General features: G+C 47.1%; 1 protein-coding gene across 4 annotated transcripts in view; it reads left to right on the top strand.

Annotated features, from left to right (window-relative positions):
• LOC119396947 (SR-related and CTD-associated factor 4) overlaps nt 1-14,882 on the top strand; it is a 122,696-nt gene that overhangs the window by 25,628 nt on the left and 82,186 nt on the right. For 3 of the 4 annotated variants that reach the window (XM_037664336.2, XM_037664338.2, XM_049417284.1), the window contains 2 exons: nt 6,582-6,724; nt 9,199-9,586. In XM_037664336.2, the coding sequence (XP_037520264.1) occupies nt 6,582-6,724; nt 9,199-9,586 (531 nt within the window). The remainder of the gene's footprint in view (nt 1-6,581; nt 6,725-9,198; nt 9,587-14,882) is intronic. The other variant, XM_049417283.1, reaches the window with a different exon arrangement.

Here is a 14,882-nt window from a genome sequence, read left to right as displayed (position 1 = left end):
TCTGCACCATGACAAATGTGTAAAACATAGGCCTTGTAGCCCCCCTATTTTGATCCTTAAACTTCTATATATTTTGACAATTGATGGCTCATATTGCTCCACTTGAACTGTAGAGTGCCGAAAACCATCCAGAAAGTGTATATAAAATATTTACTAGATGTGAAAAGATCAAACATGGGAAGTCCATATTACCCAGACCCCAGTAAATATTTAATTGCAAATTTTTGAATATGCATAACATAACACAGTGAAATCTCGGTATAACGAACTTCAGGGGACCGTGGAAAAATGTTCGTTATTCTGAAAGGTCGTTATAGTGAAAGCCAAAAAATTTACCACAACAATAGAATTTCAGTAACGCAAACGTCCTACCTCTGCAACGGTACGTCCTTCAACTCGTTTCTCAACAATGCACACGTGAACGTCAGACAAGGCACGTTTATTTGAAATATCGTTTTTTGACGGGTGCAGCACAAAGTCTGCGTTACGAACGATTCTAGACCGTCTGCATTTTTATGCGCCACTTCGGTCGCTGTTCCACTTTTTTCTATGAATATGCGTAGTTTCCTAAGTAGTCCAACGCATCTGTGGCCGACACGGACTCGTCGCGATCTTCGGGTGCTACCGTGACATCGTCGTCCATGTCATTGCTGCAATCCTTTAAGGCCCAACCACATGCACGCGAGTTTTGAGCGACGGCCGACAGGATTTGCTGTCGCGGAGGGCCATCCATCGCCGTCGCTTGTCGCGTCGCGGGTTTCTGGAAAGCCAGAAAACAGTGCTGTCAACCGGAAGTGAGCATGACGATATCCGGCAACATGGTAGCATCTCTGACCCTCGCTTCGGTTGCAATTTGCTCGTGATGCTTCCAATCGGCGCGTACTTCAAGGAATGCAAGTTATAGACTACCTTCTTTACAGCCCCATCTCACGCGGAGAGCGAGGCAGCGGCCGTATTTTGTCGTTAATTTTGATCGACGGTTCGTTTTGATGTTTCGGTGGTAGCTTGCTGCAATGTCAACATCGTCGTCGTGTGAGCTAGCCCTTCTCCCTGGAAGCAACGACGTGAGGCGCTGCGGCTTTTCTTAAACGTTCTATGACAGCAAAAGGAAACGTTGTCGAGATGCGCCTTGTGGACTAACCCCAACATAACGCAGCTTGCAAAGTGCGACGTAGCGTAGGCAGCGTACGCTTCCGGGTGCCCCATGGGATCACAGCAGATACTACTGTCGCGGTTAAACATAAGATTGCGAAAAAAGAAAGTCACGAAATGCTTTTATGGCATCCTTATCTCAAACAAGACAATAATAAATTTGGCATGTTGTCATCCATCTACTCTGTAATTCTTTTTTGTAATTTGCCTGCGTGCACGCGATAGTTTTCAATCGAGCAACCGTGACACTTTGTCGCGAACATGTGGGTGCTCCCGTCACAACAGCGCGACGGAGCCCGTTTGTCGCAGTCGCCTTTATCAGCCGCAAGGCGCTAGAAGGCGTCACACTTTCGGTCAAGATTAACAGCCACCTTGTGCTCTTTAGACGCAGTTTTATTAACGCATTTCCAGTTGAGTCTCAACTTGATTTCTATTTTCGGAACAGTAGGGATACTAATCTTAACAGAACAGGTGAAAAGAAAAAATTGATAATTTTTGAAAGAACTAGCGTTTTTCGACCCGCATCTCCCCTTAAAGGGACCCTGAAACGGTTTTTTGAAGTTTTGTAAGCGTTTAGGCAGGGGGGCACCCCCAAATCATTCGCACCAGAAATTAAGCGACGCACTGTCTACCAAGGCCGCTACGGAATTTATATCTATACCCTGCTCCTCACCCCACTGCCTTGCACCCTCAACTCACAGACACCCTGACATTGCTGGCGATCGCAGCGCTCTCATGAACGCACTCGACGGTTTGAGCTTCGCCCAGTCATGGCCTCAGATATTGTGCGCCGACGGGTTGCGCGCAATCTCGGAGGCCCAACAAAGACGAAGCTCGCGGAGTGGTTGATATCTGCTCCGACAGGTGCCGCCACACTACCAGCAGATCTTATTTTATTCTCCTGTACAGCGACAATCTGCAAAAGCATGCGGACAAACAAAAATAATTCGAGAACGATCACCGATAAGCGTAAACTTGGGCAATGTGGTTGTGTCTTCAGGGGTGAACTTACAGACACAAAAACGAGGATCGTGGCGTTGAACGGATAGCGAGAGCGCAACGCTCATTGCAGCGATGAGCTGAAGGGATTCCGCTCGCCAGATGCCTCACGAACATTGCATGATGTCGCAGCTTTACAAGTCACCAATTGCTAGAAATTGCTAGATATGTGGTACACAACATGGCTAGGGAAATTAATTATGTCCAAGAAAAGAAACCTCGAGATAAACACTGTCGCTCAGCTCATGTCAACAAGGAGTACGTTGTAACACAGGCAGACGACGCTCGCTGCCCACAGGAGGTTCAGTGACGTGTACTGGACATAACCAATCAGATCAGCCACCTGCATGTCGTCGCGCTTCCAATACGACGCGCACTGGAAGTGGGCGGTTTGAAAACGCGTTTGGCTGAGCCGCTGTGATCGGTGGCGATTCGCAGCTTCAAAGCCTTGTAATAAATTACACAGTTTACGCACAGAGCTTAAATCGGTCTGTAAATGATCCTTGGGACATGCTCTACCGGCTCAATGTGTTCGTACAAAATCGTCAAAACCGTTTCAGGGTCCCTTTAAGGAAAGGAACAGCCAGCAAAATAAACTTCACTTTCTATGAGGGTGCATTGTGCTTGCCTTTTTTTTTCCTCTAATCGTCAGCATAGCAGCATGCCAGAGTTATAAAAGATCTTGTTACAACACAGTACAGATGCAATTGGGTTTACGCATATCTTTTAGAAGTGCTGTGATTTGATTTTAAGCGAACGAAACCATTATACAGTCAAATCCCGCTACAACGAAACTGACGGGACGCGCAAAATTGTTCGATGTCGCGGAATCTCATCTATAGACCACAAAAGTTAGGAAGATATGAGGATCATGACTCGTCCTTTGTTTCCGGCAAGCGCATCCATTGGCTTTTGCATTGAATTCTCGCTAACTCGAACGTACTTGGCTGCACACCGTGCAAATGTATTTTCTCGTGTATAACCAGAAACCTCCGAGATATCTTCCAGAACAAATCTTTTCTGGCAGCTTCTGACGACCTTCTGGTAGGCAGAATTGCCCAGCCAGAGAAATACGAACGCCGACTGGAATTGCGCCAGGCGGAGCAACCCAGTAACTATTGCGCTCCTGGAGGAAAGTGTGGGAGAAATTATTGGCCATATTGACTATGCAGAATGGCGGCGTTGCTATGGTTACGGGTCGCGGCGTGTTGTGCAGCAGGTGGCGATGCGGCGGCGGCATGTGCGTTTCCGCGGCAAGCCGTTCGAAGATTTTGACAGCCAGTGTCGCCGCCTGCCTTTGGGTCGGTGTGTGGTTGACAGAGAGCGGCGATCGAGCAATTCGGAAGAGACGCAGAGGGGACAATTGAGCAAAGGAGAGAAAGAGCGGAGGGGGGAAGGGCACTGCGGAGAGGCTGCCGTCGCCGCGCGGCGGCTGTCTGCCACTTCGCGCTTCACAAATACACGAGAGGGCCTTTTTTGCACACCTGAATGAGAGTTTCTGAGTACAAAACGTATCATACGATCCCAGTTTTCCGCGGTGCTGAACGTTGATGCCGAATAATCGTATTTTCTGGGAACATACAGTAAAAGCTTGTTAATTCGGATATCATGGGACCGGAAAAAATGTCCGAATTAACCAAATGCCGAATTAACGAATGAACAGGAGAAACAACATTAAAATCAAGTTGGAGAAGCATACCTTTATTTGCTGGAGTATTTTGTAATGGTCGTCTACGTTTTCATGCAGATTCCGGGTGACATTACAATCTTTCTTAACTCTTCCAAATGGCCAACAGTGCGCTAACTGTCGGAAGTGCTCAGGCAAACGTCCCCTAATTATCAAAAACACCTCCGAGACTTCCCGTGAGGTGCGATGAGGTCGCGGTTGCATCTCCTCACATGACCCTTCGTCAGAATCATGGTCTTCCTGGGCGCCCGTGACATCATCAATAATTTCTTGATCGGTCAGGAGACCAGCCGTCAGTCGGTCATAACGTGCTGTCTCAATTCGCCGTTCTTCAGAGCTTCCAAAATTTCCACTTTAGTCGCCAAGCTCTTCGCTTCGTACTTCTGCAGCTTTTCCGGCGCTGCTATCACTGTGGCACATGATGGTGGTGGCTTTCAAACACGGTCACAACGGAAAAAAGAAAGAACTCCACTAGAAGCAACAGTGCCAACATGACAACACAAGGGAAAATGGCGTCGGTGGCGTAGTGGAGTGAAGAAAGAAGACGCCGACATTCGGTGACGCTGCGATCGCCCCCACTAGTTGGTGACGATGGCGATGCCACTCAGGTTTCGGGTTCACTCCATTGGGGCCAGCGCTGCTTTACCACTTTTGTGTAGCGGCAGCCGTCAGCATTTGTCCGAATTAAGCTGTTCGGAGCCGAATTCTGACGAATGAACGAAGGTTTGGTCCGATAGATTGACATGCACTTTGGCTGGGACCAATAGAGCCGTCCGAATGATCCGAATCTCCGAATTAACGGTTGTCAAATTAACGAGCTTTTACTGTATTAACTGGAACGTATTACATACAGCTGTATTGGGTTATTTTTAATTTTCGCAATTTTGAGCGTAGGAGCCGGGAAATCGTACTAAGCGGGAACGTATCAACGAGGTTCTACTGTACATGGAGTTCTATGGGAGGGTAAACGGGAGTCAGAAATAAAACCGCATTATAGCCGGTACTGCACTGTAAGCGGTTACATTATAAGTGGTCTGAGCTGTGTAACAATCTATCGGTTATAACAATCATATTTTCGTGCACTAACAATTTTCGAATGCTACCAGTTGAAACCGCATGCAGATACAATGACCATTTTTAAAAGCTTCCTACTTTTACAACGAACACTTCATACACAGTCGCGGTAAAAATATGGCACATAAAAAAAAATCAAAACAGGCCTTGTAAAGCACAAGAGAGAAGTGCACGCTCCTGTGTGCCCCGCCCTAGTTTAATTGTGATGAAGATCTCCTAGATCGGTGAGCAACACATGCTGATTTCGGACACCGTGAGTGAGGTCACTCAATTTCCCGGCATTTCTCTACGGGCTGAATGGCAATGAGGGGGGAAAAAAAAGAGGAGGGGGCATTAGACCTGGCGGTCAGATTCGCACGGCAGCATTTTCTGATGTTTCTCTTGACAGGTACGATCACCCACGACAAACACAACAATGCCTTAGAACGCAAGAAGCTATAAATGGAAGAGGCGATAACCACGATAACATTTTGTTGTATGAAAGTTAACTGTCCGTCAACTCGCTGACGCCACAATGTGCTGCAAAAGGTCTGCAGTCTTTTCAGTAACTGCAGAGAGCAGTTGATCAACAATTGCAACTCCTGTATGATTGTGGCGATGCCTTTATGGATAAGCATCAGAAGAGAGTGAAGGCAAGATGGCAATCACCCTGAACGCGCCAGTACGATATATTGCTGACAGCCCTATCACAATAGGCATCTGCTGGTGTCTGCTTGGCTGTGCGTGTAGCGGCGTGCATTCTTAGCCTACCTGCTGCTTGCTTTTAATACGTGACAACCTAGGCATGCCATGCTGCCATTTGAAACTTTGCTGCTGCCACTGTGTTGTGCGAGACTGCTTTTGAGTGCGTGTCGCATTGTAGAGCAAAGGAAGCTCGCTGTTGCCAAGTTGAGCTGCGCAGGCACCGAGAAACTGCACTGCACTGACAGCAAGCCTACTGCATGCTTTTATTAGGAGGCAAGACCAATGCATCGTGCGGGACTGCTAGAGCATTGCAATGACTAGGAGTGCGCATCGTTTGCAGGCTGCTCGTTGTTGCCGTATTGACCCAGCAGGTTGCTCGCCACACCCGTGCACAGTCTTTCGAACATCGTACTTCTTTTGCCCAAGTGACACAGCGAGTAAAGTCTGGTAGAATTTCTTCGCAGGCATTGTGCGCTCACCCTCTAGCTGCAGATTTGATTCATTGCAAAGGCAGCTTAATTCACTTGTAAGCACACAGCGGCTGTGGTTTTAATTAAAGAGGTTGTTAGCGCTTTGTAATAAAACTGAGAGAAAAAAACTGACTTGTTCGCTAATTTGTGCATGTTTTGAAGGGCGAGTGCATATATAACGAACTATGTACTGATGTAACGACCACTTTTCGTGACATTATCAAGTTCATTATAGATGGGTTCGGCTGTACTAAAATGCTGATTGACAGCTGCCTCACCTCTGAGTTATCTTCGCATGACATGGGCAGTGCCAAAGCGCTGCTGCTACATCCTGGGGGTGTCCTTTGCGCACGCTTTGCCTCTCCAGGTTGAAAAGCAAGAATATCAAAGGGTTATCTTGTGTACTGCATAACTGCCACATTGCTTCAAATGATTGTCTAAAATGCACTAGGAATGATAAAAGGTTTGGATAACGGAATTTACCTATAATGGCTATCATGTTTTCCCACTTACAGAAGCTGCTAGATTTCGACTATGGTGACGAAGAAGAGGAAGAGGAAGAAGAGTCCTTTGAAGAAACCAAGACTACTGATTTTGTTGAGCCACCTTTGGAAGACTCTGGTGGTCAGTCTTCGGAGCCCAATGCCATTGCTCTAAGGTTAGTGTCATGATTGCCCCGGGATTGCGGACGAGGGGTGTCGAGGCACCTGCGCTTAAAATAGACGACCCAACCGCATGACAGCGATCATAGATACTGACCCAGAGCTCTGCTCACCTGTGTTTATTATGTTCGTGACCAATTTTGCCTGCAGAGCCTAGCAAGCCAACGAAGCTACCGTAGAGGGGGCACCACATGCTTGTAACAGTAGGTGCTCGGGCAGGGTGTCTCATTGCATGCATGCAACAGATTTGTGCAAGCGCTTAAACTTTATTTTAAATTCAGGAGCAAGATGAATGATCATTGAGTTGCACACTGGCTATGGGGGCTTAGCAGATGTTGCAAATACACTGCTAAGCATGATCACCTGGGTTTGGCTCCTGGCAACGTCAGCCGCATTTCATGGGGTCGAAGTGCAGAAAGACTGACAACGTAGCACTGTAATTCACTGCTGCAGTTTCCCGCTCTCGGTGATCAGTTCGTATCACCGAGAGTGCTGCTGGTGCCGCGTCTCCAGTGTGATATGCCTTGGTAGCCTTTGTATAAGAGAAGAAAAACAAAAGCAAAAGAAAGAAAAGAAACAGAGGGTCAACCCAACACAATGCAATGTGGGCGGGGGGGAGGGCACCTGTTCTCGCCCCGCGGAACAATCTGGCAGTCTTTGAAAGGCTGACTGACTCTTGCGCACTCCTCCCATCTTACATGCCGAGCATGGTCTGGTCTGCTCAACGGGGAAACCATTGAGAGATTGTGCAGCCTCGTGACTTAGACTGTTGCTTGGCAACTATGGATCCCGCCCAGATCCTTCTGTGCCAATTTGTCTGCTGGTCGCTCTGCTGACTTGGCCACTGCCACAGTTCTTGCTCATGTGTTCGTGTGATCTGCAGCGGTGTGGAAATGTGTTCAGGACAGCTGATCTTTTCCATATTTTAAGCAATGCATTTCAGCCAAGGGATACAGTAAAAGCTCGTTAATTCGACTCTCGTTAATTTGGAAAATCGGTTAATTCGGACACCTCATCTGGTCCCTGTAAATATACGCATCACTCTATGAGACTGGGCGCTCGTTATTTCGGACAGATTTGACCGCAAATCGGATAATTCGGCGGCTTTCGGGCCGCTGGCGAGGCTCGAAAACGAAAAAAGAACAATTCGGAGCAGAAGTGAAGCTCAAACGCAGCATCGCCATGGACATCAATTGTCGACTTGGCTTGACTTGAGACTTGTTGAACACCTTTTCTTCGCGTGTGTTGTTGGCGGTGCCATTTTATTGCTTTGTTCCCGTTGGTGTGCTGCATCGTTGAACATCGTTTTATCGAGGAACGATTCAGTACGGCTCCTTTAGCTTGATTGTTGCTGGTGCTTTTGTGCTGACTTTTTGTGTGAATGCACTCTCCGCCGATGGCAACGCCGGTGAAGCGGCCCAAGTACGAGGCGAAGGACTTCACCACCAAAGTAGAAATTTTGCGTGCCCTGAAAAATGGGCTCTGCCGAAAAGTTGCTCCTGTGCCATGACATCGGCAAACAATACAACGTGAGTCTCCTAAGCGCAGTTAGCATTCTTGCGCATGTGTGGCAGAACACGCCTGCGCACGCCATTGCCAACTGTTTCAGGCACAGTGGCTTCGTTGTACCCGACTCCAGCGGTGCCGAAGTGTCGCCGGACGACGGTGCCGACGATGGGCAGGATTTCGGAAATGTTATGCCTGATGCAGTGACACTAGAGGATTATATCGGCATTGATGATGGCGTTGTCACTGCCGGCTGTCTGACTGATGAGCAAATCGTCAAGGAAGTGATGCATGGCAACGAATCCGAGAACGAAGAGCCTGAAGAGGAGCAGCCACACCATGAGCCACACGGGCCCCCTCGCACTGTGAAGGAAGTCTCCGAGGCCCTCGTCGTCCTTGAAGAATTTTGTTTTAGCACCTTGAAGGGCTCAGAAAAATTGTGTCCGCGCGAATTTTTGCTCGAAAACAGACACGCATCTGTGATTACTTTGTAAAGTAAAGGTGTGTTGAAAAAACTCTTGCATTTATTGTGTTTATTTCGACTATTTGATAATTCGGACATTCGGTTAATTCGGAAATTTTTTCGGGTCCCTAGAAATCCGAATTAACGAGCTTTTACTGTATTACGAATTAGTATCACACTAAAATTTGCACCAGACATGATCGCATTACAAGAGTGTCACTGTTGTGTGGTTCTACTTGTGTTGCTTCAAAGCTGCATTCCTCCCCACCCTTAAAGGGTGGGGCATAAATAACTCTTAATAAGTACATTAATATTTTAAGGTTTGCATGTTTAAAATAAATTCTTGTTGCTAACTTGTGGACTGGTGTGGGTAATAGTGATTGTCTAAAAATTGGAAGGTAGCTGCAAATTCTGCTGTTTCTGCGTTGGGGCTGTTACGTTGCATTTTGTGTGCAGCTGTGATCCAATATGGTGAGCTACCACTGCATTTGACTGTTACAGCATGGCCCAGAATCTTCTCAACAACCCTGAGCTGCTAAAGCAGCTGCAGCAAATGCAGCAAACGTTGCAGCAGCAGTCGTCAGAGGCTCTGCGGGCCCAGGAGGCTGCCTCCTCTAGCATGCAGTCCCCACCACCGGCTTCGGCTGCTCCCGTGCACTCCTCCCTGCCTACTGCTGACCCCTTTGCGAAACCCGATGGGAGCAGCAGCCAGCGGCTATCATCACCAGGTTTGCCGCCACTGCCCCAAGCACCCCAGCCGCAGACACCCAACGGCAGCCATGCTGCTTTGCAGCAGACCACCCAGCTGGCCAATGCACCTGCCCTTATCACACCAGGTTATGGTGGTGCACCAGGAGCACCTGTGCTTCCGCAGGTATTTCAGGACACTGTGAGTGTACCACACTGTGCTTTCATGTTTGTACTCTCTGAATAGAACTTACATTTGTGTGCTGTAACAGAAGTTCTTGCTTTATCTGCATAATCTGCATTTACTCACGTAATGAGTGCAGATTTGCAGGGTCAATCATTGCTAGGGCTTGAATTTTCATTTATACACTATAACCTCATTATAACAAAGTCACATCTGACACAAAAATAATTTCGTTATACAGTCGCTGACAGATTTTTCGGACTCCAAAAATTCGGACTTAAAAGGACCCCTGACAGCAAAATTTTCGTTGATGACTTTTTTACTGTAATTTGTAGCTTTGTGTTTGGCAATCCCTAAGTTAAATCATAAATGCTCTAGCGTATCACATAACTCATTTTAGCGTAGTTAATTACGACCATTTTAGCGTCGCTTCAAAACGCCCGCCTAAAAACCACAAGAAACTGGCGCCCCATGCTGGGCAGCGTCAAAGACCACGTGCACACAAGCTGTGGTGACGTTGAAAGCGCGGTTTTCAAATCGGGGCCCCGCGCGCCGTAGAGATTGAAAGTATGTGGGTGCCTCGGTATGGGTTAAACCTGTTAAGCGCGTGTCCCCTCACGAAAACTACCTTGAGAGCAGGCCGACAACAAAGCAAAAGGGGTGCGGAACAATAGGCCTCGCCGGGTGCCCGTCGTCGTATTGTGCACGCTTATTTTAAAACCAAATTAAGATATCTTAAAGGCAACGTTCGTCACTAATAATCGGTCAGATGTGCCCCCGTATACAGGAAAGTCAAACAACACAAACATTTCAAGGTTTCAATTTTGGTGTCGGGGGTCCTTAATGGATATATCGGACTTCATAAATGCACCATTAAGGTTCCCGTAGAACTAATGCATTTTCGCAACTGATTTTTCGGACAAATTTACGCCCGAAAGTTCAATATTTTGGACTAAATCGCTCGTTTCGAGCCATGACGTTCGATATTGAAAGCCGCCATGTTGGATTTTCCACTGGCTTGGTCGAGTTTGGCTTCCAGTGGCCTGTTGTGTAGCCTCCAAGACTGGGAGTGTGTACAATCTTTGAGTGTCTCTGTCAGTGTTGCGGAATGTGCACCTCCATTCCATTCCACTTCTATTCTGGAGAATTAGAACTTGCCGCAATTCCATTCCTTTCAATTCCTTGAAATGAAAAAAACTTAGCCTATTCCCATGGCCGGCCAGTTGAATTCCATTCCTGTAATTCATCAATGCCGGACAGGCATCTTGATAGTTTCATCGAGTTAAGAATGAACGCCCCATGAAGCTGATGTCATCAGATGCATTGAGAACTGAAAAAGTGTGCAAAACACGTTACCAAGGTCGAGGGATAGTACAGTCGCCGACCGTTTATTCGGATGCTGAAAATTCGGACATGCTCGTTTATTCGGACACGTTCGGGGCACTGCCACTCGTCCCATGGAAGTAATGTAAACTCGCGAACGAAAATTTGGACGCCCCACAGTGCGCCGTTCGATTTTTCGGACTCCGGCTGGCTGATCGAATGCGACGTTGAACGCCATGACAAGCTGTCAGCAATGTTTACAATACTTTTTCCTAGGTTGCCAGCACTGAAATGTTGCACTGGCTATAGCTGGAGATCGTGCCAATGTCAAAATCCACGCAGAAATTACCGATCTTGAAGGCTATGTTTGTTGGCTACACGTAACGGTTGCCGTTTCGCTTTAGCCAGTCAAGTATCCATTGATTGGCTACCACGGCCAAACAGGCCAAGCCAAGCCAAGCCAAGCTCGGAATCAGCTCGATGCGGCGTTTGAGGTGAATGACAGGGTGTACAAGTACGACGTGGATCCTAACTCGGACAAGGAGAGGATGACAACACGAGCTCTGCAACACCAACTAGCCCAATGTCGTTCCCTTTTGGCGTTTGAGGGTTTGCGTTACCAGATGTTTCCGTGGCTAGGCCTGATCTGCGTCCCGAGCTTGGTGTCTCGCTTCCTTGTTTGTTGCTTGGCATGCGAGGCCTGATCTGCTGAGGTCAGTTCAAAAACTTCAATGGTCATCTTTTCCTCCCAGAAAACATGGTGAATTCCGTCACACTGGTCATTATTAAATTATTTATTATAACAGAAAGAATGGGCGAATGGTCGCATCATGACGTGCTGACGCTGCGAGCAGCAGGTGGCACGCTGCCTGCATGTCACCACTGTGTTGCAGTGAAGCATGTCCTTTTTTTCTGCAGGTGTGCATTACAGTTGACCACGAGACCGTTTTTTTTTTTTCTTCCTTTTTTTTTTTTGCGCTGGCAGCTGCGAGGCCCACCGTTTCCCCAGTTTAGCGGCAAAATTGGGGCCAGGTATTGCTGGAAAACATAACCGTTGTAGCCGCAAACTAGTAGGCACAGCAAACGACCACCGCTGATTACTTCCAGTAATTCAAAGTTCCTTGCATCCCGCTTTTTGTATGTTTGGTTCATTCGAAAACTCGCTTAATTAGATTTTTCACAGTACCAGTGACTGAATTAACGAGGTTTTACTGTATGTTCATTTAACCTTGAAGTGGGGCGTCGCGGCAGTGCGGATTTCTCCTGGAAAGGTGTATTCACGGTGTAGCACACCTCCACTGCAGTGAAACCACCTTTACAGGAGGTTACATGCGGTTTATTCGTTCATTTCGAATACTGTAATATTCGTTCGAATATTCGCACAAGCCTACAAAGTACGTAATGCCTGGTCGCGAGTACAAGGAGTCGTCCTGTGATTATCTTGTCACGACATCCGAAGTGTTGATAAGCAAAACCTCCAACCACTGATCTGACGAGTCAACGTTGAAGGGTCTGCCCGAGACGCGAGCTTACGATGTTCGTTACGAGTACGGCGCGCCATTGTAATATGACTGAGCTTCCGCTTGCAGCTCCAAACTAAAACGTAGTTATATTCTACGTGATCGTCAAGCCGTGAACAGAGAACGAGTGCGAAAGTGTCACAAAGACTGCAACTTTCGACAGCCATGAGCTCGCGACGTGCAAGCAGCAGCGGATGATCTCCTGAAGCGAGCATCGGACCAATGGCAAGGCGCGCTGGGACAACATGGCGGACACGGCCAATCGGAGGCCTCGAAACAACTTTCGGACATTTGCTTTTTGTGCGCTTGTTTTGAAGGGAGGAGCCAGCTGAGGCGGGGAATTTGAAGGCGGAAAAATGCTCTTTCCGACGAGACCAAAATATCGGCGCCTAATGACGTCGTTGCAGAGCTGTGATTTTTTGAAAATCTGTGCTTTTTGCAATTTCCGCAATAATTTTCGCCACCTTGGCAGGCGTAACAAATTTTTTAAAGCACTTCTACATTGTTTTTGGTGAAGATATTTTGGAATCTGGTAGAAAAAGGTCTACAGAAACAGAAAATGTGATTTTCAAAAAATCGACTTTTGTGCCATTTTTTGCTATACGAAAGCCGCATCCCCCCTTAATGCACAACAGTGTACGAGTAACAATCTTTGAGTTTCGAAGGCCATGCCCACTCTTCCTTCACTGACAAAATACTTTAGGGGATGCTACTTCTTTTTCAGTCAGCCTTATTGTCAGCATACTGCACGGCTAGTCTTTTTTTTTGTTTTGCGTTTGTTTTCTTAGTTGTCATTCCACGTGTGGACATGTTGGTGGTGTGTCAAGTGTGTTTTTTAAGACGTGCGCGTCCAATTTTCTCTGCCGCTGCAGTTGCTCAGTGGTTACGGTGCTCGGCCGCTAACCTGAAGCACGTGGATTCGATCGCAGTCGCGGTAGTCGCGTTCCGATGGAGACGAAATGCTGGAGGCCCGTGTATTGTGCTTGCAGGTTAAAGAACCCCGGCCCTCCACTACTGCGTCGTTAAATTCCACAAACCTTCCAACCGAGACATTGTCTGCATCCTGTTGTCTCCGGCTTCGAATTTTGTATGCTTGGTGCCATGGGGCCATCCGCAACGGTCGGCGGTGGCGATTGCCAACGTGCTGATGATGCCACTGTAGCCCAAATACAACCAAGTCTGCCTGTCCCCAAGCGTAGCATGACGCAGGGCATTATTGGAGATTTTCTTTAGGGTGCTCTAATTCAAATAAACTTCATTTTCATGGCCTAACAACTTTTTCGGACTGTTAGATTTTTCGGACTTTTTCACGGTCCCCGCGAAGTCCGGAAAGTCAGTCAGCGACTGTATCCCAAAATTCATTATAAACGTACATTCATAGCACTATATCTGTGCAAGAATATTTTTCATTTACTTCGTTATAACCGATAATACGTTATATCCATGTTCGTTATATCGAGATTTGAGTGTACCTACAGTCAGCGTCCAATTTTTCAGGCACCTTAGGGACCACGAAATCGCTTGAAAAATCTTCAATTCGAAAGACAGATTCATGCTATTTACCGTATTTTCTCACATATAAAAAGCGAAAAAATGTGCTTAAAAAGTGGGGGTGGGGGATATATGCATGTTTTTTTTTTCTTTTTGTAGATAGGGGTGCGGGTTATATGCGAGAAAATACGGTAACCTGCTCAAGTATTGCCACAGCACGTTCGAAATAGCTCTCAAGGCCCGCCATTACACTGAAGGAGTGTTTTGAAACAATGACGAACACAAAGGCTGGGGCAGAAGAGCGGACTATACGTCCTGCTTTCTCCGATGTGTGTGCACGCGAACTATGTGCTACTGTACAAAAATCTCCACTCCCTCATTGAAACACATCATTTGTGGCCACGTGGCATGGATCATTCCTAGTTGTGCGTTGCATGTCACCTACTAATCTTTTACCGACACTGCTAGGGTGTTTGCTGTACTGTATGCACGTGCTTGCCGTGAGTGTTCATTGTGCCCAGTTTGTTCCTGACTGCACACAAGCGCGGTGATAGCAAGATGCTTTCGTGCGGGAAGGTAATGTGTCTATGCGACGCTGTTCGTGGTCTGTTACATTGCTGTGGCCTTGAGAAGCAAAAAATAGAAACGTACACCAGTTTTCTTCTGTCATGCACTAGGTATACTAGTAGCTTACTAATTTGGCATACAATTTATCCATGTTTTTGGGTGATACGAGTTAGGCTGACACGAATATTTTTTGGGACCCCGCCAGATTTGCATCAAGATTCTACTGTAACTAAATTCACAACGCTGAAACTTCTAATTCCAGCTAAACTCGGACGATGCGACATTGGCATCAGAGTCATCACTGTTCAAATAGACCAAGAGATTACTTCTAGCAATGGCTGGCTTTCTTTTGAGTGCACATGTGGTTTTGGATGTTGATGCAATTGTGCTGCTCACATAGGCTTCAACCTTTG

This window comes from Rhipicephalus sanguineus, chromosome 6 (assembly GCF_013339695.2).
Source record: "Rhipicephalus sanguineus isolate Rsan-2018 chromosome 6, BIME_Rsan_1.4, whole genome shotgun sequence".
Classification (NCBI taxonomy): Eukaryota; Metazoa; Arthropoda; class Arachnida; order Ixodida; family Ixodidae; genus Rhipicephalus; species Rhipicephalus sanguineus.
Note: the sequence above shows the minus strand (reverse complement) of the source record. Positions and strands in the feature narration are given on the sequence as shown.